This window comes from Haliotis cracherodii, unplaced genomic scaffold, assembly GCF_022045235.1.
Source record: "Haliotis cracherodii isolate W230 unplaced genomic scaffold, xgHalCrac1.p SCAF_17, whole genome shotgun sequence".
Lineage (NCBI taxonomy): Eukaryota > Metazoa > Mollusca > Gastropoda > Lepetellida > Haliotidae > Haliotis > Haliotis cracherodii.
In genome coordinates, this window is record NW_027266272.1 from 10037762 (window position 1) to 10064299 (window position 26538).

General features: G+C 41.8%; 1 protein-coding gene across 1 annotated transcript in view; it reads left to right on the forward strand.

The window, feature by feature from the left end:
• Positions 1–26538, forward strand: part of LOC139464886 (uncharacterized) — a 47318-nt gene that overhangs the window by 7011 nt on the left and 13769 nt on the right. The window contains exons 5-27 of the mRNA XM_071246457.1: positions 355–426; positions 646–711; positions 1111–1176; positions 1513–1584; positions 1889–1954; positions 3758–3811; positions 4114–4661; positions 4948–5044; positions 5568–5715; positions 8327–8390; positions 9987–10092; positions 12699–12790; positions 13766–13883; positions 14549–14680; positions 15474–15725; positions 16460–16621; positions 18144–18284; positions 19227–19336; positions 19539–19651; positions 22257–22378; positions 23225–23357; positions 24471–24589; positions 25500–25640. Coding sequence (XP_071102558.1) covers positions 355–426; positions 646–711; positions 1111–1176; positions 1513–1584; positions 1889–1954; positions 3758–3811; positions 4114–4661; positions 4948–5044; positions 5568–5715; positions 8327–8390; positions 9987–10092; positions 12699–12790; positions 13766–13883; positions 14549–14680; positions 15474–15725; positions 16460–16621; positions 18144–18284; positions 19227–19336; positions 19539–19651; positions 22257–22378; positions 23225–23357; positions 24471–24589; positions 25500–25640 — 2994 coding nt within the window. The remainder of the gene's footprint in view (positions 1–354; positions 427–645; positions 712–1110; positions 1177–1512; positions 1585–1888; positions 1955–3757; positions 3812–4113; positions 4662–4947; positions 5045–5567; positions 5716–8326; positions 8391–9986; positions 10093–12698; positions 12791–13765; positions 13884–14548; positions 14681–15473; positions 15726–16459; positions 16622–18143; positions 18285–19226; positions 19337–19538; positions 19652–22256; positions 22379–23224; positions 23358–24470; positions 24590–25499; positions 25641–26538) is intronic.

Consider the following 26538-nt stretch of genomic DNA (forward strand, 5'->3'; position numbering starts at 1 on the left):
GTTATAGCATTGACTATTTATCTCAAACGTTGCAATACAGATGTTATTTAGCGAGAAAAAAAACAAGTAAAATAATGAAACAACTTAATTGATAGTGTCCAGCTGTTATGTATATTAAAAGAACAGAGCGGTAACGAATGTCATATTTGGGATAACCCTTTCTCAGTAAAGTACAGATTCTCGTACTTTTTCTATTTTTTTTTATCCCAAATATGACATTTGTTACATTTGACCACTTACTAAATGGCTTTGTTTGTTCCCAACAGAAAGGTACTCAGTGAATGATTTGTACGCATGTTAGGGCAGATGTCCATGACAAAAAAAACAATTATGTCGTTTGTTTCTGTTTCTCAGAGGGCAGTGCAGAGGCTGAGAAAGGACAGGTAGTTGCCGAGTCGGATGATGGAGCTGCCACAAGTGCCACAGGTGCTTATCATAAACGAACAGAGCACTCTAACCATTTTAATTGGTTTTCGTAATGTAAGCACACACAATCACACACATGACGTTGGAGGATTGTGTGACTGTGTCCTCTACACAAACACCAGGGCCTATTGTGAGCCACGGGAATGATGGGGAATAATGATTCCTGCGTTTCTCGAGTGTTATTCTGCATAGTCTCATATAGCTTGTTATCACCAACAGGTAGCAGTGCTGAAACTACAGATGATGTAAAGGTTGTTGCTGAATCTGACGAGAGTGATGAAACAGGTGTGTTTGCGCGTGTTCATTCATTCGTTTCATCTTTCGTTTGTTTGTTCTCTCTCTCTCTCTGGTCCCCCCTCTCTCTCTATCGCTCTATCTCTCTCTATCGCTTTCTTTCTCTCTCTATCTCCCTCTCTCTCTATCTCCCCCTCTCTCTCTCTCTCTCTCTCTCTCTCTCTCTCTCTCTCTCTCTCTCTCTCTCTCCTCCCCCCCCTCTCCCTCTCCCTCTCTCTGGTCCCTCCCCCTCTCTCTCTCACCTTATCAAAGTTTAGACTGGAATAAAACAAGATTCCTTTAACTTAACACTATCATATTTTTTAAAGCAACCCGCTATTCTGCGTACATTCATTTTCATTCTGGACATAGAATTGATTTGTCTGACAAGATGCATGTTTTCACCAACAGGCAGCAGTGCTGAATCTACAGATGATGTAAAGGTTACTGCTGAATCTGACGAGGGTGATGAAACAGGTGTGTTTACGTGTGTTCGTTCATTCGTTTGTTTATTCGTTCGTTTGCTCTCTCTCTCTCTCACTCTTTCTCTCTATCTCCCCCTCTCTCTCTATCTATCTCTATCTCTCTCTATCTCTATCTCTCTCTCTCTCTCTCTCTCTCTCTCTCTCTCCCTCTCTCTGGTCCCTCCCCCCTCTCTCTCTCACCTTATCAAAGTTTAGACTTGAATAAAACAAGATTCCTTTAACTTAACACTATCATATTTTTTAAAGCAACCCGCTATTCTGCGTACATTCATTTTCATTCTGGACATAGAATTGATTTGTCTGACAAGATGCATGTTTTCACCAACAGGCAGCAGTACTAGTGCTGAATCTACAGATGATGTAAAGGTTACTGCTGAATCTGACGAGGGTGATGAAACAGGTGTGTTTACGTGTGTTCGTTCATTCGTTTGTTTATTCGTTCGTTTGCTCTCTCTCTCTCACTCTTTCTCTCTATCTCCCCCTCTCTCTCTCTCTCTCTCTCTCTCTCTCTCTCTCTCTCTCCCTCTCTCTGGTCCCTCCCCCCTCTCTCTCTCACCTTATCAAAGTTTAGACTTGAATAAAACAAGATTCCTTTAACTTAACACTATCATATTTTTTAAAGCAACCCGCTATTCTGCGTACATTCATTGTCATTCTGGACATAGAATTGATTTGTCTGACAAGATGCTTGTTTTCACCAACAGGCAGCAGTGCTGAATCTACAGATGATGTAAAGGTTACTGCTGAATCTGATGAGGGTGATGAAACAGGTGTGTTTACGTGTGTTCGTTTATTCGTTTGTTTATTCGTTTGCTCTCTCTCTCTCTCTCTCTCTCTCTCTCTCTCTCTCTCTCTCTCTCTCTCTCTCTCTCTCTCTCTCTCTCTCTCTCTCTCTCTCTCTCTCTCTCTCTCTCTCTCTCTCTCTCTCTCTCTCAAGTTTGGTCTGGAATAAACCAAGATTCCCGAACCTTAACATGATCATATTTTATAAAGCCTCGCGCTATTCATTCCGGACACAGAATTGATTTGTCTGACAAGATAAGGTCATCACGTGATAAGTTCTAACAATGCTGCACAATGGCTTCATATATATTACTTCTGTTGGTAAATCGATGCTTGCTATTAAACGCAGATTGGAGAGTTGATATTGGTTATATGACAACTGTTCTTATGTGTAATGATTTATTCTACTGCGATTATTATCATATATGCGGGGTAATTCCGATATCGTTTGAATTGTTGTACAGACGGTAGATTAATATACACAATAATTACGGAATGCATTTGTTACTTGAGAAATTAACAAATATGTTAAAGGACTGGTCATTTATTATAGGGGAAGGGGTGTGTGAGAAAAATGACAATTCGAAAGAAGGAGGTTGCCAAACTTTTTTCACAATTGTATAGGGGGGGCTAGAAAAAAACAAAACTATTCTATTTTTCAATTATAAAGTTATAAATTTGAACATTAAATATGTGACATGTAGGGGGCGGGGGGAGGTGGGCGATGGGGTGGGGGGGGGGGGGGCGGTTTGATTGAAAATGGATAGATAATGACATTCTTTTGAATGTGTACGCAAGGATATAAAGATGATAATACGGCAAAAATTTATATTCTACCATGCATTTGGACAATATGCGATGCTGATCGATCAATCACATTACAATAACAACCTCTGACAGAAACAGGTGAATTGATCATCGCGGAAGGTAATATCTAAGAAAAGAACTTCTTTCTCATAATGAGATGAATGATTGTAGGTTGTAAAATACAGACTTTCGGTTGCTGCAATATTCACAGTTAGTGTGATGATAGATGTTGGAAGGATGTAGGAACACTCGGAAAGAGTGTATTTCCAGTCTCAGTCTCAGGGACAACAGTGGACTGGAGGTTTGGCACCTTTGTCCGACTGTTACGTCATATGCCTAACACTGAGTCGTGGGACGTCATAATGCCTGCAAGGCCTGTTTTGCTTTCTTTAGGGGCAACAACCTTATGATAGCTTACGAAATAGGTTTGCTACCCAGTTTCAGTGCCTGAGTGAGTGGGTGAGTGTGTTTGGTTTTACGCCGCTTTTAGCAATATTCCAGCAATATCACGCCGGGGGACACCAGAAATGGGCTTCACACATTGTACCCATGTCGGGAATCGAACCCGGGTCTTCGGCGTGACGAGCGAACGCTTTAACCACTAGGCTACCCGACCGCCCCTTCAGTGCCTGAAATATACACGAGTAAGGTATAATAATGTAAACAAAAATTATGTGAGCATGAACAGCGCCGTTCTTTGTCAGGCTAGCGTCAGTGTTTCCTTACATCAAATCGAAAACTCACTCAAAACACAGGCAATATCACTTCATATATCTACGCTAACACCGAAGCCTTACCGAATTAGTTTTGCCCTGGTAGAATGGCAATAAACATACTGTGTTGTCACTGCAGAGCTAGGTTACCTTTAGTTTCGCGTTAGACTACACATTCAATTTAGTGTGGTAATCTATCTCTAAATTGAAAACGTTCATCTCTTAATTTTACGACCTAATTGATATTAACGACATGATGGCCCATTTCAGGAAAAAGTGGTGAAGGTGAAACGAAAGCGGACACAAGTGCGAAATCTGACAAAGGTTTGTGCTGCAGAAGCCATCACTGATTAAATAATGAATTAAAAAAAACATAACCTAAAAATGTTTTATAATATTGTCGCTGGGACTAGGCAGTATTATTATGTTTCGAAGAAATGCTATTTGTCCATGCAGCGCGGGAAATCTTATTAACATTCACACCATGTTTGTGTTATATTTGGCATGGATATCACGAGGTATCCACGGAGAATGAATGATAAAAAGATAAATTATCCAACTGTCCTCACTTTTTGTTGATATTAAACTGTACATCAGTGGCATGTGAATGTGAATGCGTTTGACAGGTGAAGGAGAAGTTAATCTGAGCGTAGAGTCAGGTGAAAACACCGAAGAAGACAGTTCTGAATCCACGAGCGAAACATCTGGCACAGAGGAATCAGCTGCGGCAACAGAGACCACGGAAACAGACCCATCTGGCACAGGGGAATCTGCTGCGGCAACAGAGACCACGGAAACAGACGCATCTGGTACAGAAGAATCAGCTGCGGCAAACGAGACCACGGAAACAGACGCATCTGGCACAGAGGAATCAGCTGCGACAACCGAGACCACAGATACAGACGCATCTGGCACAGAGGAATCAGCTGCGACAACCGAGACCACAGATACAGACGCATCTGGCACAGAGGAATCAGCTGCGACAACCGAGACCACGGAAACAGACGCAGATGGCACAGACAGTGGTAGTGATTCAGATACCTCATCTCCGACAGCCGAGACTGACGAACCAGATACTTCTGAGCCAGAAACATCAGACGCCAGCAAAGAAGAGGATGACGACGACGATGATGATGATGATGATGATGAATCCGATGATGATGAATCATCCAAGGTGATTCCTTAACTAAATTACACATTTGTAAGCCTGTTTCATTATTGCCGTTATCATTACGAAGCGAAAGAGTGAAGTTTTTTTCGAACTGTTCTGTTCTGTATTAAGAACGCATATTAAACTTATATCATGGTTTGATTGTCCGACAACTTTCGCAGTCTGTTTACATCTTCTCTTCTCAAACTAGTGCACCGATGATTATCATGGCCGTTATCATTAGCATTAGCATTAGACAGAAACGTGTAGCATCATATACCGGCATCATATACCGTACTATTTGTTGCAGACCTCTGGCAAACGAAGAAGGAAAAGACTAGCCCTGTCAAACCCCAAGTACAAATGGCCCAAGGCAATCTTCCCTTTCAAATTCCAGGAAGAGCTCGGTGAGAAAACAAAAACGCTTTCATTTCTTCTGTAGTGAGTGAATTAGGTTTAACTCCGCTCTGAACACCATTTCAGTTATGCCACGGCGTATCAGCTTGGTGTAGCGGGGTAGCCAGAAATGTTGCCGACTTTGACGTTTACCTCTTGAAGCCCATGATAACGGGTATGAAACTGACAAATCTAAAAACTTCAAGGTGCCCCGGTATTCGAACCCCTCGGACCCACAGGTATCCGGCATGCCCAAGGGACGCAACTTTGCAAATATTAGGACGCCTTAGACGACTCTGTCAATTTTGCCACCAACGATTCAGATGGGACTGCATGAACCATCTTAATTTAAGCTGATGTTAGTTTATAGTCCTAACAGAACATTGCACGCTCGCCTGTCTCGAAACACGGATAGCACGACATACTTTCTTGGATCACAAGGACTTCGATATAATGAATTTTCTCTGTGCATATTCATCAATGTTTGTACTGCTACCAGTTATATGCCTTGCTGACTCCATGCCACTGTTGTAGCGCCTAATATCAAGCTTGAAGCTACGGCTGCTATGGGTTATCTCACCCGCCACACCTGTATGGAGTTTGTCCCCTACGAAGGCCCACAGACAAACGAAGAGCTCGAACTGAACCACCGTGGACATCTGATCTTCGACAACTATGGAGGGTAGGTACAACATGGGAGGTAGGTACACCGTGGAGGTAGATACAACATGGGAGGTAGGTACAACATGGAGATAGGTACAACATGGAGGTAGGTACACCGTGGAGGTAGGTACAACATGGGAGATAGGTACAACATGGGAGGTAGGTACAACATGGAGGTAGGTACAACATGGGAGGGAGGTACACCGTGGAGGTAGATACAACATGGGAGGTAGGTACACCATGGAGATAGGTACAACATGGAGGTAGGTACACCGTGGGAGGTAGGTACACCATGGAGGTAGGTACAACATGGGAGGGAGGTACAACATGGGAGGTAGGTACAACATGGGAGGTAGGTACACCATGGAGGTAGGTACAACATGGAGGGAGGTACAACATGGAGGTAGGTACAACATGGGAGGGAGGTACAACATGGGAGGTAGGTACAACATGGGAGGGAGGTACAACATGGAGGTAGGTACAACATGGAGGTAGGTACAACATGGGAGGTAGGTACAACATGGAGGTAGGTACAACATGGAGATAGGTACAACATGGGAGGTAGGTACAGCATGGAGATAGGTACAACATGAGAGGTAGGTACAACATGGAGATAGGTACAACATGGAGGTAGGTACAACATGGGAGGTAGGTACAACATGGGAGGGAGGTACAACATGGAGGTAGGTACAACATGGGAGGGAGGTACAACATGGGAGGTAGGTACAACATGGGAGGGAGGTACAACATGGGAGGTAGGTACAACATGGAGATAGGTACAACATGAGAGGTAGGTACAACATGGAGGTAGGTACAACATGGGAGGTAGGTACAACATGGAGATAGGTACAACATGGGAGGTAGGTACAACATGGAGATAGGTACAACATGGAGATAGGTACAACATGGAGGTAGGTACAACATGAAGGTAGGTACAACATGGGAGGGAGGTACAACATGGGAGGTAGGTACAACATGGAGGTAGGTACAACATGGAGGGAGGTACAACATGGGAGGGAGGTACAACATGGAGGTAGGTACAACATGGAGGTAGGTACAACATGGGAGGGAGGTACAACATGGGAGGGAGGTACAACATGGAGGGAGGTACAACATGGAGGGAGGTACACCATGGAGATAGGTACACCATGGAGGTAGGTACAACATGGAGGGAGGTACAACATGGGAGGGAGGTACACCGTGGAGGTAGGTACAACATGAAGGTAGGTACAACATGGGAGATAGGTACAACATGGGAGGGAGGTACAACATGGGAGGTAGGTACAACATGGAGGTAGGTACAACATGGAGGTAGGTACACCATGGAGATAGGTACACCATGGAGGGAGGTACAACATGGGAGGGAGGTACACCGTGGAGGTAGGTACAACATGAAGGTAGGTACAACATGGGAGATAGGTACAACATGGGAGGGAGGTACAACATGGGAGGTAGGTACAACATGGAGGTAGGTACAACATGGGAGGTAGGTACAACATGGAGGTAGGTACAACATGGAGGTAGGTACAACATGGGAGGTAGGTACAACATGGAGGTAGGTACACCATGGAGATAGGTACAACACGGTAGGGTAGGTACAACATGGGAGGTAGGTACAACATGGGAGGGAGGTACAACATGGGAGGTAGGTACAACATGGAGGTAGGTACAACATGGAGATAGGTACAACATGGGAGGGAGGTACAACATGGGAGGTAGGTACAACATGGAGGTAGGTACAACATGGAGGTAGGTACAACATGGGAGGTAGGTACAACATGGGAGGGTAAGTACAACATGGGAGGTAGGTACAACATGGGAGGTAGGTACAACATGGGAGGTAGGTACAACATGGGAGGGAGGTACAACATGGGAGGTAGGTACAACATGGGAGGTAGGTACAACATGGGAGGGAGGTACAACATGGAGGTAGGTACAACATGGAGGTAGGTACAACATGGGAGGTAGGTACAACATGGGAGGGTAAGTACAACATGGGAGGGAGGTACAACATGGAGGTAGGTACCCTATGGAGGTAGGTACACCATGGAGGTAGGTACAACATTGAGATAGGTACAACACTGGAGGTAGGTACAGCATTGGAGGTAGGTACAACACGGGAGGGAGGTACACCATGGAGATAGGTACAACACGGTAGGGTAGGTACAACATGGTGGTAGGTACACCATGGAGGTAGGTACAACATGGAGGTAGGTACACCATGGAGGTAGGTACAACACGGTAGGGTAGGTACAACATGGTGGTAGGTACACTATTGGAGGTAGGTACAACATGGAGGTAGGTACACCATGGAGGTAGGTACAACATGGAGGTAGGTACACCATGGAGATAGGTACAACACGGTAGGGTAGGTACAACATGGTGGTAGGTACACTATTGGAGGTAGGTACAACATGGAGGTAGGTACACCATGGAGGTAGGTACAACATGGAGGTAGGTACAACATGGAGATAGGTACAACACGGTAGGGTAGGTACAACATGGTGGTAGGTACACTATTGGAGGTAGGTACAACATGTTGGGGTAGCTAGAGCTTAAGCCCTCTAAGTCAGTTCCGGACACTTTTGCTGCAGGTTTCCCTGCACTGAAATATTTGTTGTTGTTTCCAGATGCTGGTCTTATGTCGGACTGATGAACAGGAAGAGGGGCCAGACAGTATCCTGCATGTCCCGAGTATGTATCCACCTTTTCAACTGTATAAGAGGGACACGGATGGCTTAGCCCCTAAAGGCGCATCAATTTACTGTGCACAATTATGTCCCTTAGGCAGACCACGATCCTTCGACCGTGGGTTAACGTCCTTAATCCAGATTAACCCTGATCCTATTTTTGTCACGAGTCGTGTTCGTGGGTTACGCCATTGAAGTAAACGTCTACGACTGCCTTCGCTGTGCCTTGCTTTCCACATAAGTGAGTGAGTTGGCTTTAACGCCGCTTTAAACTGTATTTCAGTTATATCACGGCGTGTCAGCATGATGTGGGAGGTGAGCCCTAAGTGATGCAGTTCTTAGATGTTTATCTCTTCAGCGAAACACATTAGCACAGGTATGGTGCTGACAAACCTAGAAACATAATCGGATTCTAACCCATTTGCCATCTGGTGCAATATTGGACGAACGTTACTGTGCCTGTATCCACGTGTTTCACGAACGGGAGGAATACTGGACAAACATTACTGCAAATCAGTGTGAACCGGTATTTGACCCACGTCGAAGTTCTATATAGCGAATTGCAGCGTCCTAGAATGAGCCATATATGCCTCTGGTTCTTCATTCAGCTGACACCCAGTCATACAATCATAACAACATATACAACTAGTGGGGATTCCGGGTAAAATTGATCCCCAGCAACCTATGTTGGTCGTAAAAGGCGTGGTGAGCTGTTCCTGAAGGCTCGATAACGGCGCTGACCGTTTCTGGCAGTATCAATCACTGGATTGTCTGGTCCAGATTGTAATATGTACAGGACGCCCTCATATCGCTGGAATATTGCTGACTATAGGGTTAAACTACAAACAAACAAACTAACAAACAAAAGAACTTATGAATAGTGGATGCATGTTATTAGTTGACGACACGAATAGCAACATCCCAGCTATAGAACGTTGGAAATTAAATATACGATCCTGGACATGTGACTTAAAACATGAACAGTGTATGTCTCGAACAGCTGACTGAAAAATATTCTGTCTATGGCAAATGATGAAGTTACTAACATCTGTACCGAAATGTCGCATTGAAAGAAAATACGTGTTGACATCCATTGTACAACTCGTTGATTGACACTACAGTTTCTAAACTGCCACTTAAAGATATTACCAGTTCTCATGGGATCCTGTTAGGGCTGGGACGAGTCCAAATTTACTATCCGGGTACCCACCCACCTATTACCCGACCCTACCCGGGTACCCACTGTTGGTCTCAAGAGATAGGTACAAAATGTCCAATTGGGAATAGTTTGACCGTAGCCCAGGACACAATGTATTTAGATACACGTAGAAATCGATCTGGTCATGCATACACTGACGTTGACTGAAGTTTTATCTTTATTCAAACATATAAAAGTCAGGGTGCATTGTCAGAAAGAAATGCGAACATTAGCGACTTGTAGTGTAACCATCTAGTTCGAGATCATGACATGACCAACCACGGGTCCGGGTAGTTCTGTGGGTACCCGGGTCCTTCTCAGTACCCACCTGATCCGAGTACCCGAGTTACCCGTCCCAGACCTAGATCCAGTGTAACTACCACTATGTTTTCCTCTCTGTAGTCGGTGTTTATTCATGAGATCGGCCACTCCGCCTTCTTGGTGCACGAACAGAACGGTGACAACAGGAAGGGACTGATCAGAATCAACTACGACAACATTCAAGACGGTAAGTGAGATATTTCTACCTCTACGATTTGCTCGGTTGCATTAAGGTTCAAGATATATTTGTCATTAGGTATGCTATACATATGCTGAAGAAACGAGTAAGGGATAAAGAAACACGTGATTCACAATCCACATGAAATTGTGTGCTGGGTCTTCACTACAAAGCAAAATATCCAAAAACATATTCATTATTGTAAACTTTTTTTCAGCATATTCAAGTGTGAGTTACACGTGTGTCATTATTGCGTCAGATACATGTGTTTTAGAAATTCCTATGTGATATAAGTGTGGCACATAAGTATGAGATATAAATGTGCCACATAAGTATGAGACACATATGTGAGACGTACGTGTTAGATAAATGTATGCTATAAGTTTGCTCCATATGTGTGGGATATGTATTTGAAATATTGCATGTAATATCGCCTATGATACCCATATCAAATATATCAGCATCGATATTCATTTATTGTTTCTTTCATTGTTTAGCTACCATAAACACACGGCAGTTTCTTTTATGAATAATAGTACCATTTAATAGGCGAACGTATGACAACATCGGCAATTAATGTGTTTGAAATATTTGTGAGCTATACGTGTGATTAATGTCTACGAGCTGAATATAATCGACAAAGTGTCCAAGTGTGAGATATGTGTTTGAAATATAGATCAAATATGAGTGTGGGATATAAGTGTGTGATGAATGTATGAAACTGAGTGTGGGATATAAGTGTTAGATGAATGTATGAAATATGAGAGTGGGATATAAGTGTGTGATGAATGTATGAAATATGAGTGTGGGATATAAGTGTGAGATGAATGTAAGAAATATGAGAGTGGGATATAAGTGTGAGATGAATGTATGAAATATGAGAGTGGGATATAAGTGTGAGATGAATGTATGAAATATGAGAGTGGGATATAAGTGTGTGATGAATGTATGAAATATGAGAGTGGGATATAAGTGTGTGATGAATGTATGAAATATGAGAGTGGGATATAAGTGTGTGATGAATGTATAAAATATGAGTGTGGGATATAAGTGTGAGATGAATGTATGAAATATGAGAGTGGGATATAAGTGTGAGATGTATGTATGAAATATGAGAGTGGGATATAAGTGTGTGATGAATGTATGAAATATGAGAGTGGGATATAAGTGTGTGATGAATGTATGAAATATGAGAGTGGGATATAAGTGTGTGATGAATGTATGAAACATGAGTGTGGGATATAAGTGTGTGATGAATGTATGAAATATGAGAGTTGGATATAAGTGTGTGATGAATGTATGAAACATGAGTGTGTGATATAAGTGTGTGATGAATGTATGAAATATGAGAGTGGGATATAAGTGTGTGATGAATGTATAAAATATGAGTGTGGGATATAAGTGTGAGATGAATGTATGAAATATGAGAGTGGGATATAAGTGTGAGATGTATGTATGAAATATGAGAGTGGGATATAAGTGTGTGATGAATGTATGAAATATGAGAGTGGGATATAAGTGTGTGATGAATGTATGAAATATGAGAGTGGGATATAAGTGTGTGATGAATGTATGAAACATGAGTGTGGGATATAAGTGTGTGATGAATGTATGAAATATGAGAGTTGGATATAAGTGTGTGATGAATGTATGAAACATGAGTGTGTGATATAAGTGTGTGATGAATGTATGAAATATGAGAGTGGGATATAAGTGTGTGATGAATGTATGAAATATGAGAGTGGGATATAAGTGTGTGATGAATGTATGAAACATGAGTGTGGGATATAAGTGTGTGATGAATGTATGAAATATGAGAGTGGGATATAAGTGTGAGATGAATGTATGAAATATGAGTGTGGGATATAAGTGTGTGATGAATGTATGAAATATGAGAGTGGGATATAAGTGTGAGATGCATGTGTGAAATATGAGAGTGGGATATAAGTGTGAGATGAATGTACGTGTGAAATCAATGTGTGAAATATGAGTGTGAGATATACCTGTGAGATCAATGTGTGAAGTCTGAGTGCGAGATATACCTGAGCGACCAATGTGTGAACTATGAGTGTGAGATATACGTGTGAAATCAATGTTTAAAATATGAATGTGAGATATACGTGTGAAATCAATTTGTGAAGTCTGAGTGTGAAATATACGTGTGAAATCAATGTGTGAAGTCTGAGTGTGAGATATACGTGTGAGATCAATGTGTGAAAACTGAGTGTGATATATACGTTTGAAATCAATGTGTGAAATATGAATGTGAGATATACGTGTGAGATCAATGTGTGAAATATAAATGTGAGATATACGTTTGAAATCAATGTGTGAAATATGAGTGTGAGATGTACCTGTGAGATCAATGTGTGAAGTCTGAGTGCGAGATATACCTGAGCGACCAATGTGTGAACTATGAGTGTGAGATATACGTGTGAAATCAATGTGGGAAATATGAATGTGAGATACACGTGAGAGATCAATAGTGTGAAATATACGCGTGAGATCAATGTGTGAAGTGTAACAGTGAGATATACATGTTAGATCAATGTGTGAAGTATGAGAATGAGATACACGTGTGAGATGTTAAAGTTCTCACTGTATGTTTATTGCAGCCCTCAAAGACCAGTACATCCAGCTACCCTCCAGCCAGACTCTCAACTACACCGGATATGACGTGTCGTCGCTCATCCACTACCCTATCGGAGTAAGTTACAACGACACGAGCTTCTGGACTGTGTTTGGGGAAAAACACGATAGAATACTTTAATTCGATTTTGTGGAGACCGCCTCCGTGGTCTAGTAGTAGAGCGTCCGCCTGGAGAGCGAAAGATCCGGGGCTCGATCCCCGGCCGCGTCATACCAAAAGACGTTGAAAGATGGTACTTGTACATGCACGTCGCTATATAAGTGCAATAATCTTGGACGCGACGTTAAACCCCATTTCACCTCACCGATTTTGTGGAAGCGTCTATATTGTAAAAATATAAAATTGTTATTATTTAAGTAAACCATATGTTATCGTGCGCCGGTTTACATCAGTAAAGAATAGACTAGGGCTATCAGGTAATGTTATGTTCTGCATTCATTCGAAATGTGTTTTCCAATGGGGTCAGTTTAAAACCAGAGAAACGTTAATTAGCGAGTCTGAATCAATGTGGGCTCTCTTCTGACGGTGACACGCCGTCATTCTGAAATACTGTTCAAAGCGGTATTAATACAAACTTACTCACGTGCTCACAAGTTAAGTGATTTTGTAAAGTCTTTCAAAATCACACACAACCACATGACGTTATTGTAAGGAAAACTTTAGTTTTTTAACAAGTTTTACCAATCCTCAAATTCCCAAGTCCCCAAATCTATAAAACTCTGGGTCCATTTTGATTTGTATTTTTTTATGTTGTAGATGTATATTTCAAAATACGAAAACTTTATTTCTGAAACTAAAAGTTATTCTTGGGCACAATGGGCAATTCAAATTTGAACAAAGCAAGACCTTTGTGGCCTTCAACATTTTTTCTGGTCCCACTACAGGTGTGTCTTGTCGGTATAAAAGGGGAGAGAGTGGAGCCTGGGAATATATTGAAAATACTAATCTACAAATCATCTGAAAATGATGAAAAAAATAATTTGTCCCCAAAATCCCTTTGAGAGGTTGAGTAGTATTTTTGTCCGTTTATAGATGAACAGCAAGAACGGCAAACAGACCATGTCCATCCTGTACGAGGCACCAGACTTCCATGTCGGGGGACATCTGTATTATGTTGCTGCTGAACTCAACATCGGCTACGACTGTAAAGGTTTGTGTAGATACTCACTGCCCCCTACACCCCGGCACCCACCACACGACACTCTGCTCTGGACCATCGACACCCGACACGCGACACCCGACACGCGACACACGACACCCGACGCTCGACACCCGACACCCGACACGCGACACAGGACACCCGACACTCGACACTTGACACTCGACACCCGACACTCGACACGCGACACGCGACACAGGACACCCGACACTCGACACCCGACACACGACACCAGCAGCCCGACACACCACACACCACACACCACACACACCACCGTTCCCTTCGACAAATTGTTCCAGAGATCTAGAGGCAGTTGGTTAGCCTAGTGATTAAAGCGTTCGCTCGTCACGCCGAAGGCCTGGGTTTGATTCCCCACATGGGTACAATGTGTGAAGGCAATTGCTGGTGTTCCCCTCCGCGATATTGCTGGGATATTGCTAAAATCGGTGTAAAACCATACTCACTCACTCTACAGAGATCTTCAGGTTATTCATACCGCTATTTTGAAGACATACCCTTTATTAACAACAACTTCGTTATTGTTTGTAACGACTTTGCAGGACTGCTTCATGCCCCTTCATCAGGTGAACTGCACTTACGTAGTGACTCTGATACATGTATATATATATATATTAGTGGTCTGCTCTATTTCACAGAAAAGAGTTGCCCAGACTTTACCACTAAATGTGTGAAGGACAGCTACGTGGTGAAAAGAGACGGCAAATGCAGGTGTGAGTGCACACGAGGTGTAGACTCAGAATCCGGCTGTGCCGAGCCAAAGAAAGCACGTAAGTGTTCACAGTGTTCGCTTAGCGATTGCCAATTGATGGGGTCTCTTAGTAAATCTAATCTTGCATGTGACGAGGACAGTTTCGAGGTATTAACAATCGTTACAACATGAAATTATATCGGGACTTGAAAGACAAATACTTCAGTTCCTAACAAGAACAGTTCTGACACATACGTTAATCAGCAGCGGGAAAAGGACACACTCAACCATGACTTTGGAACATACTCGATTCTTCTTGGACCATATAATTTAATAATGATAAAAATCATCATCATCGCTACATCGTAATGACTTTCGAACATACTCGATAGTGATTGGACAATTCAATTCAGAAATAATAAAAATCATCTTCATCGTCATCATCGTCGTCATCGTCATCATCGTCATGACTTTTGAACATACTCGATACCGATTGGACAATTCAATTTTAGTAGTAGTAGTAGTAGAAATAATAGTAGTAGTAGAAGTAGTAGTAGTACTAGTAGTAGAATTAGTAGTAGTAGTAGTAGAAGTAGTAGTAATAGTAGTAGAATTAGTAGTAGTAGAAGTAGTAGTAGTAGAAGTAGTAGTAGTAGTAGTAGAAGGGTAGTAGTAGAAGTAGAAGTAGTAGAGGTAGTTGTAGTAGAAGTAGTAGTAGTAGTGGTAGTAGAAGTAGTAGACTGTAGTAGAAGTAGTAGTAGTAGTAGAAGTAGTAGTAGTAGTACTGTTCTTATTGTTATTATAATTTAATCAGCATCATCATATTAATCAGCATCATGAAAACCATGACTCAATGTATTTATTCCTCATAGCCTCCAAGGTCGCCGGCTGGGGCCCCGGCAAGCTGTCGATGCTGAAACCCAAGGATGGCTGCCCCGAGGGGATGAAGGAGCGGGTGATAGAGCACGAAGGGGATGCCGCCGGGTCAGCGTCCTCAGTGTTCCACATGGCGGCTGAGATGGGAGCCAAGAGTACCCTCCCTCTTTGCGTCAGTGAAGGAGGGGAGGGCAAGTGGCCTATGGGAAGATACTGCCTGATCAATGAAGAAGATAGCTGTCCGAAAGGTACATCCAGAACTCATGATTTTAGAGCATTTTTTGCTTAGTTGTTTTGTTCACGTTGCTTAAAGTGTTTAAAAAATTTAAGGGTATGTAAAACATGTAACAGATATAAAGTATGTTTGAAAGTGATTGTTTTTAAAAAAAACATATTTCTATACGTTCTGAATATCGAACCTAAATTGGGGCTACCTCTTGTGTAAAATATGCAATTAGAAAATAAATCGCCGGAATACAAGTGTGTGTTTTGTAAAGATGTTACACATGCAATACTCTCAATAACTGTTTTGTGTTATCATATGAGTTGTCGTACAGATGTTTATCTCACTGAAATACGCTGTATACTGACGTAATTTCCTAGAGTCCCTGTAATATAACGTGAGGGCGCGTGTGGCTCAGTCGCCAGTAGCCGCAATTCGCTGTGCAGAGTTGTGTCCCTTGGACACGCCAGAAACACATGATCATGGGTTCGAATCCAGGTTCGCCCCGATTATGTTTCTAGGTTTGTCAGCACCATTCCCGGGCTCGTGGGTTTCACCGAAGTGATAGACGTCTGAAACATGCACCACTTCAGGCTTTCCTCCCACATTAAGCTGACACGCCATGATTTAACTGGAATATTGTTTCAAAGCGGCGTTAAACCAAACACACTCAATATAATATAACATGTCCTTTCCACAGTCTCTCATCGAGTCTGAGAGTTACAGTCCAGACCTTAACGTGTTATTTCACTGTCACAGGCTTTGAGAGCGGGAGCTTCACACTTGGACAGAAGAGCGGTGACAACACGGTTCTCAAGTTTTGCTGCAAAGACGATGGATTTAACTTCGAGGAGATTCCGATCAAGAATGAGAAACCCTTCACTCTCTTCCGTCTGCACAAGTCTTGCCAAAATGTTGAAGGTGCGTTGCTTGTACGCTATAAATGAGAGTTTCAATCTTAAGAATATTTCAAGCTCGTAACAAGGAATAACTACAATATCTGTGCTTGCCCTCCGCAGAGATATTGCTGGAACATTGCTATTTGCGGCGTACATCCATACACTCTCGCTCATTCTTTATTATTACTTGCCGTGTTATATACATAATTCTAACCATTGCCAATATAATACATGGTATCGATAAAGGGATGTCACAGTAGGTTTCCCAATAAACTGATGGCGCAGGTTTCCCAATAAAGGGTTTCCTTAGTGGGCTTCCCGGTAAAGAGATGTTAAGTGGGTTTCCCAATAAAGGGATGACATAGTAGTTTTCTAGGTAGGTTTCCCAATAAAGGGATGCCGCTGTATGTTTTCCAATCAAGGGATGCCATTGCTGGTTTCCCAATAAAGGGATGCCGCTGTATGTTTCCCAATCACGGGATGGGATAGTTGATTTCCCGATAAAGGGATGCCGCAGTTTGTTTCCCAATAAAGAGAAGCCACAATAGGTTTCCCAATAAAGGGATGCCACAATAGGTTTCCCAAATCAAGGGATGCCATAGTTGGTTTGTCAATAAAGAGATGCCACATTGGGTTTCCCAATAAAGGGATGCCATACTTGGTTTACCAATAACGGGATGCCATAGTATGTTTGCCAATAAAGGGATGCCACATTAGGTTTCCCAATTAAAGGATGCCATACTTGGTTTCCCAATAACGGGATGCCATAGTATGTTTGCCAATAAAAGGATGTCACATTAAGTTTCCCAATAAAGAGATGCCATAATATGTTTCCCAATAAAGGTATGCCACAGTATGTTTCCCAATAAAGGGATGCCACAATATGTTTCCCAATAAAGGGATGCCACAATATGTTTCCCAATAAAGGTATGCCACAATATGTTTCCCAATAACGGGATGCCACAGTATGTTTCCCAATAAAGGTATGCCACAGTATGTTTCCCAATAAAGGTATGCCACAATATGTTTCCCAATAAAGGGATGTCACAATATGTTTCCCAATAAAGGTATGCCACAGTATGTTTCCCAGTAAAGGTATGCCACAGTATGTTTCCCAATAAAGGTATGCCACAATATGTTTCCCAATAAAGGGATGCCACAATGTGTTTCCCAATAAAGGTATGCCACAGTATGTTTCCCAATAAAGGTATGCCACAATATGTTTCCCAATAAAGGTATGCCACAATATGTTTCCCAATAAACCTCTCTCCGGGCAGACGCTCTATCCACAATGGCTAGGAGTGAGCGAGTGAGTATGGGTTTACGCCGCCTTTAGCAATATTCCAGTAATATCACGGCGGGGCCACCAGAAATTGGTTTCACAATTTGTACCCATGTGGGGAATAGAACCAGAGCCTTCTGCGTGACGAGCGAAAGCTTTGACCACTAAGCTACCCCACCGCCCCTCAATGGCTAGGAACGCAACATGTATTGTGTCCAACCATATATTTTGGACAATGAGCAACATTCCCTTCTTGTTTCAGACATGTACACTTATGAGGAGAGGATAACTTTAGACAGCAACACCAAGATAGTTGCCGAAGGCAAAACCCCAGTCAGCCAAATCCGAGGAACAGATCACGCCCTGTCACTATTCGTCTGTTACTACGTGCCTTTGAAATATGGTAAGTGATGAATTCAGGACACGAAACTATTGGCACCTGGTGAATTGAAAACTTCAACATCTCTACCGAAACAGGTTCCATTGGGCGTAAAAGGTAAAATCGGGTGGAATTATTCTATTATATGAATAGAGGAAGAGTGATAAAGAGACCCAGAAACGGCATTACATTCAATAACAAGGCTGCTTTCCGTGAAAGGTTTCTCTCCATGTTGTCCCAACGTCTGAATGCCAAACAAGGACTTAAGTTGAAACATTACCGCGTCATATACGGTTAAATTGAACTGGGCCCGTCAATGTTCAGGTGCGTGAATGTGTGGTAATGTTTGTATCTCGTGAGGGAAATATTCAGTAACAAAGACTTCCTGAATCTACATGTCCTATTTGCCCAAATATAGATATTAATTAATTACACTTGTATACCTGCAAGGTCAATGTCACAAAGTTGTAAAAGCGAGACTCAGTTCATTACCCCTGATAATGGCATTGAACTCTTTGGGTTACATTCCTAAAGAAAGCCTTGCTAAAAAGCACTAACTATTCATCAGACTGTATGTAAGGCTCACTTGAAACCAGTAAATAACGATCACTAAATGATACCATGGAAATTAATAATATATCACACACATATTATATATCACCATACAAAGTGTCAGATTTCCGCTGACCAAAAACCTACTAAAACATTCAGGGAAAATGCATACGTTCCGGATACCTGTCCATAGATTCCGCGACGCGGGATCATTACCTTTTATTAAAGGGATAAACCTATGTAATGTATAGTGTTCAATCAAGTTGTTAATTAATCTCAAAAGTAGGTGTTAATACCATGAAGGTGTGCTGTTTGTCGGATTGTATGGTCATGGGGTGGTGACTTTCAGTGTCAGTACAAGAGGCTAAGGGATCGAGCATGCATTTAATTGATGTTTACTTAATGTTTGTTCAGGATGCGGAAAGGCGATTGACCTGACCCCCGAAAACCCGACAGGAAGTTTAAGCACCCCCAACTACCCACAGAATTACCCGAAGAGCACAGAGTGCACGTGGCTCGTGACGGTAAGGCAACATTAAAACGAAAACAGAATTTGTCTTTATTTGTAAATCTGTGGAAGGAAATTAAATAGATTGAGTGAGTTGGGTTTAACACATCTCTGCACAGTTGTTGGGCTTCTTGTAACCTAGTTTTAGAGTGAATTCAGTTTACACGCAGAACAAATTTTATTGTATATTGTTATAGCAACACAATCACAATTTTCAGGGATCTGAGAAAGACTCTGTGATCGTGATTGACTTTGACGACAAAACATTTTGTCTGGCATCTGGAGACCACGTGGACGTGCACTACAACAAGATCGGGCAGCCAAGTCTCAGGTAGTTTCTTACAGGTCCTCGGGTAGTCTCACGTAGTCTCAAATAGGGCCAACCAAGCCTCAGGTTGTCTCATATATAGTGGAGCATTTTCATGAAAAATTGTGCACTTTGTGATAAAAGCTTGAAATCGGCACAGTTGTAGGTAATGAGATTTCAATTGTTTTCAGGTATGTGACCACCCCCAAAAATCTAAGATGGCTGCAACGGAGGAATGAAATTTCCGTATATGTCATGTCAGCATGACCCACAACCTAAATAAATTGTAAAAAATGAACATTTTGGAATGCATTTACTCAACACCTCATCTTTAAATTAAATAATTATATTTTAGTAGACTATATGTTTTGATTTAGGTAATCTAATGTGTCAAAAACTTGAAAGAATGTGCATTTCTTTACTTTTTGGCGTATCTTTAAGCCACTCATTAAAGCCAATTAACAATACCAATATTGTACTCATGGTATATATTTAAAGAACAAACTTTGTATCTATTAAAATATGCTTGTACATGGCTCATGTATTAGTTGGCTATTGGCAATTAAATGTGTTCACATTTCCAAAGTGATGCTGGTGTCCCCCGCCATGATATTGTTGGAATATTGCTAAAAGCGGCGTTAAACCATACTCACTCACTCACTCACTCCAAAGTGGTGTCACTAATCAAATGTGGCACAACACAGTCACACCTTGCTCTGCACCCTCTCCCATGCTTACAACTACATCTCAGTAGCTCAGACTCAGAAGCTAGTGGCAGTGGAGGCCACAAAGGCTGATAGCGATTTCTACTGATATTGCCCATCCTCCTTCAGTTGGTGTGGAAAGGTCTGTTTCGGCCTCCAGACTTCGTTGCCTTAAGTGGCCAGCTTGACATGCAGCGCTTTTGACATGTAGGAGTAATGGAATCAGTTGATCTACCTTTCTTGGTGAATATGTCTTTGCATACCTCATCAACTATGGCATCCCTTGAATGGGAAACATACTGTGAGCATAAAAAAATGTATGCACTTACGGCAAACAGGTTCCATGTAACAAAGGGTCAGATATTGTCAATAATCTGCATCCATGTTCAGATGAAGAAACACAAGATACAAAACGTATTTTGCACAAGTCTAATACTGCCAGACAGGGTCATGACAGGAACAGTTGATCCTGATGTCATTGTCCGGGTTATTGCATTGTTTGACAAAATAGATGTCTCTCACATCTGGATAGCTTTTGGAACTGGCAAACAATTAAGATATGTGTCTGTCCATGTCCGTGCCGGATTCCATGGACCAGAGGAAGACTGTTCACTTCAAACTTTACTGGCTGTGACCAGACATCTTTCCCCGTGGAAAAGGAATAAAAACAGCGGTGGAAACATCTTATGTGTATGATGAAGCAACAGAGGCTTTCAATCTCATTGATGATGAACCAACCAAACAGGATATGATGATCATGATGTCAGTCACTCAGCGTTTTTTGGTCTTAATGTATGATCGGGCTGGTATCTGTACAAGAGTTTATGGGGCATTGTACCAACATGTCAAAAGAGTTCATCTCTAGCTGTCCTGTGTTGTTGAAGGAGCCTGGAGACCGACACAGACCTTTCCACATCAACTGAGAGAGGATGGATAAATTCAGTAGAACATGGCATCAGTATTTGTGGACGACACTGCCACAAGCTTCTGTGTCATGCCAAGAGCTTCAGAGATGTAGCTGTAAGTCTGAGAGAGGGTGTTGGGGCACATTTAATTGGTACACCACTTTGCAAATACAGTTGGAACTGTGATCACATTTAATTTTGACCAATCCAAACCATGAGCCATTTGCTGCATATTTCAACAGACATAAATTTGGTTCTTTAAATGGTCTGTTGTCATTGTATTCACCATATGAGTATACACTATTGGTATAGTAAATTGGCCTTCATGGAGTATGTCTTAAAGGTATGCCAAAAGTAAGAAATGCATATTTGTATATTTTTTTCACTCTTTAGATTATCTTAATCAACATAGATAGTCTATTGTGATAAAATAAGTTACTTTATAGATGTAGTGTTGGGTACATATGTTCCAAAATGTTCATTTTTCTTTATATATTTAGGTTGTAGATCATGTTCACATGAGAGATAGGAGAATTCCATTCCTCCAAGGCGGCCCTATTGGATGTTTTGGGTTGGTCCCATGTCTAAAAATATTTGGAATGTCATTACCTACAACTGTGCCAAGTTTCATGTTTTTATCACAATGTGCGCAACTGACTCTATATCTGTCACGAAACGGCTCCCCTAATAGGGCCATCCAAGCCTCGGGTAGTGTCATCTAGGGCCATCCAAGCCTCAGGTAGTGTCATCGAGGGCCATCTAAGGCCCTAAGGCCAGGTAGTGTCATATAGGCCAGCCAACTCTCAGGTAGTGTCACTTTAGCAGGTAGTCACTGTTTTGTCGCGAATAATTGACCATGACGTCATCGTTGTTTATGACGTAACGCTTTACAAGTGACGTCTTCAGAGTGAGACTATTTTTAAGTTCTACATATCTCAAACACTATATTTAAAGAAATTGGCGTTGGCATAACCGCTGGATTTAAACAATTACAAATTGATTTTTGACAATCCGTTGCAGAAACACCGGGAAGGGGTACAAGCCAAGTGTGGTGACTTTGTACAACAATGTGAAGATCCAGTTCAGGTCAGATCTCGAAACGGAGTGTTCCGGATTTACGGCCAAAGTCAGGATGGTAACAAGTAGGTAGTTCACCGTTGTAAATAGTTTAAGTATAACCTTCGGGGGTGAGATATTACGGATTATTATATACTTAAGTGTGACAGACTGAGTTTTCCGAAGTTGAGAACAATCATATTTTCATTGCAGTGAACATAACAATTGATATTTCACTGCTGTGAACATAACTGTTTGACGGAAATGTTGTCCAACAAGGGTGACCTCCCCTCAAATTGTCTCCCTTTATCATAAGTTTCTGGCCCGTACACAAACTGTTGACTTCCCTTTTACGTTAGTTCCACATTGGCAAGGCAAAATAATGACAGATGGTCATTTATGAAGTTAATATCGCTTCATACCATTTGATAGTTTCTTGAAAATGTTTTGTTACAAAGTATGAATTTCTCCTTTAACTCGTCAATCGCATATCGCCTTTATTGTATCTTGACCAGCGTGTATACTTTCGCTTCCAACTGCGGTTTCGTAGTTTTCAGGTATATTTTTTGTTAAAGTTGATTTTGTTTATAATCATATCAATATGTATCTTTCAGAATGTTCGTGATCCTAAATATTTTTGTTACTTTGGTTTATATCTATTTAAGATTTTGCAAACACGAAGCTACTTTTTTAGTCACAAATACAAGGGGTGGTGAACCGTCCCTCTGTGTCATGTAGGGAGAATTTACGTTTCAAGGTTTCACAGTTGTTATGAAATATTTAATTTTCCGTCAAAAGTATATATTAAATAGCATATTCCATGTGTCGAGTGAAATATCATGTTTCTCTCATCACGTGACTGAGGGAAAAGGAGAACCGTCGAGTGACAGGGGGAAAGGAGATTATCTGTAGCGGTTTTTTACCTATTCCAGAGGAAGAACAAGCCTTCAATATCAACGATGAAGGCAAGAGTTACCGCGGCACCATCGACTTTACCCACAACACCATACCCTGCTTACCATGGAGAGAGATGTCAGAATGTCCACATCACCCTTTTGCTCCCGGGTAGATACATTTCTCACGATATATCCAATGTAACAAGTAATGTAAGTAAGGTTTAACGCCGTTTTCAGCACGTCAATATATCATTTATTTTATGGCATGTCAAATGAATATGACGCAGGTCGAAGACATTTTCACTTTGGTAAACCACATGAGCACTGGTGCGTACGCTGACAATATAACAAGGGTTATCACCGATGCAATCAGTTGACACAGACACAGAAAAGGGGCGGAATCAGACTGCAAACCACATGTGTCCCTCATAGCTTGATAATAATAATCATAATCATAATCATAATAATGGGAGGACGTGGTTTGATAAACGTTGGGGCTCTTCGTGATAGAATTGTTTTGTGCACTTTTGCACACGTTTATTTGTCTGTTGATCCTCTTGTGAAGCATGTCAAGAGACATGATGGTGTAGCTCGATCATTTTATTACCGTCTTCGCCATGCTTGTGGTTTTGACACAGAGGTCCACCCATGGTACGACCCGGAATATGTAGAGGGCGTCAACGAAAATGATACATACACATTTCTTTGGAATAGGCCCATTTACAGCCTCAGACGTATCCAGGCCAACAAACATGATCTTGTCCTTTTTGATAAATCCAATGAAATGATTTATATCATTGCATTTTCTGTCCTCTTTGACTCCAATGCGATTGACAAGATTGAGGAAAACATGGCAAATATGCTATCGAAATGTCACGCTTGCATCCCAAGTTGTCCGACTCCCCATTGGTCTCGGTGCCTTAGGTTTGGTACCTCCCAATCTGTTGACTGACATTGGGAGAGTACTCGGGTTTGCTACCAGGAATACAGCCCTTCTGATAATCTGGGTAATGCAGAAGGCTGCAGTGTTGGGGAGTCTTAACATTCTCCGAAAAGTTCTGGGTGGGTTTGACTAGGCAGCGCGTCCTGAGAAAAGTCCCATTCACTGTCTGGGCTGCGTGTAGAGGGGACAAGGGTCCTGAGCTGATGATGAGCCTAACCAGCCTGACTGTGCCAGCATTACCCAAACCCTCTTTGCTGCATTTTTTAATTTTAATCTGTAAATAATAATAACCAGATGTCCAACTCAATGCTTCGTCTACGAGTGTATCTCTGTTTGCAGTGACTATGGTGATGGCCTGGACTCCAACTACTGCCGTAACCCTGGTGACGGCATCGCCCCCTGGTGCTATGTGTCGCACGACAACTGCGAGAGAAACTACTGTGACGTCAGTCTCATTGGTAAGAGCTGTCAACTCACACATTAAGGAATACATATCACCATCCAACACTCCATTGGGGATTCCGAGTTTGGATAAAGGTAATCAGCAACGTGTGCTGGTCGTAAGAGGCAACTTAATCGACCATGTGCTTAAGCGATTTTTACTTGAAAGATCATGTGTCGCCATACCCCGACGGCGTTGAACATTTCTCATAATAACAACCGCTGGTTTGGGTGATCCAAACTCGATTATTTACAGGCGGCCATCAAATACGATGCAAACATTACTGACAGTTCATGAAATTGAAAAAGCCCCGACAATACCCCGATTATTAATAATACCAAGACGACAGATTTCGGTATTCAAAAGGACCTTCCTACCATACAAAAGAACACCTTGTCATGTAAGTCACCGGACGTCGCGGTTGTTTTCGTAAATGCATGATTGCATCGAATAGAATATATGAAAACAGTTAATTTCAATGAGTGTTTCCTTAATGCGTGATTGCATCATTCAGAACAAATTACTGACGTATTTTTGTTTTAAAAAATGCGTGACTGAATCATATTGAACAAATTGGAGGCGTAATTGTCAATAAGTGTTTTCCTTAGTGCGTGATTGCATCATTCGAAACAAATTACTGACGTATATTTGTTTTCAAAAATGCGTGATTGAATCATATTGAACAAATTAGAGGCGTAATTGTCAATGTTTTCCTTAATGCGTGATTGAATCATATTGAACAAATTAGAAGCGTAATTGTCAATGAGCGTTTTCCTTATTGCGTGATTGAATCATATTGAACAAATTGGAGGCGTAATTGTCAATAAGTGTTTTCCATAATGTGTGATTGAATCATATTGAATAAATTATTGGCATAGCTGTCAATTATTGTGTTTTGTCTTCACTAATGTATCTTTCTCCGCCAGGTCGCCCTGCTGACAACTTCCCGGACTGCGCAGAGCTCATTGCGGCGAACAGCGACTACTGCAAGGATCAGACGCAGGCAGTTAGAGGGTGTTTCAAGTCCTGTCTCAGTGACATCAAATATGATAACAAGCCCAAAAAAGGTGACAAAACGGAAGCATGTCCATATGTGATGTTACCTTTGTACATGTTCATATATAATTAGCGCGGTTGGGTAACATGGTGGTTAAAGCATTCGCGCGTCTCGCCGACGGCCCGGGGTCGATTCGCAGCATGTGTGAAGACAATTATGGTGTCCCCCCGACGGGATATTGGTAAAAGCGATGCAAATCCGACTCAATTACACGCTCATCTCTAACTCTTTACACAACACGTCCAGTCTATGCTCTGTCATTAATACAGTGTTCCGAAGTGTCGATTACTACAAGGGGGCACGGGTGGCCCAGTCGTATAAGGCGCCGCCCGTCCCCTGGGCACGCCAGAAAGCTGTGCTTCTTGGTTCGAATCCCGGTTCACCCCGACTATGTTTCTAGGTTTGTCAGCACCATACCCGTGCTCATGGGTTTCACCGAAGTGGTAACGTCTGACACCTGCATCATTTCGGGCTTTCCTCCCACATTAAGTTGACAGGCTGCGATATAACTGGAATACTGTTAAAGCGGCGTTAAACCCAACTCACTCACACTGATTACTACAATAAGATGGAGAATGTTTGTTCCTTCTGAATAAGAATAGCAACATATAATAGTGCGTACACGTTCTCTGTAAGAACATCAACACATAATAGTGCGTACACGTTCTCTGTAAGAATATCAACATTATAATAGTGCGTACACGTTCTCTGTAAGAATATCAACATATAATAGTGCGTACACGTTCTCTGTAAGAATATCAACATATAATAGTGCGTACACGTTCTCTGTAAGAATATCAACATATAATTGTGCATGCGCGTTCCCTGTAAGAATATCAACATATGATAGTGGGTGCGCGTTCTCTGTAAGAATAGCAACTTATAATAGTGGGTACACGTTCTCTGTA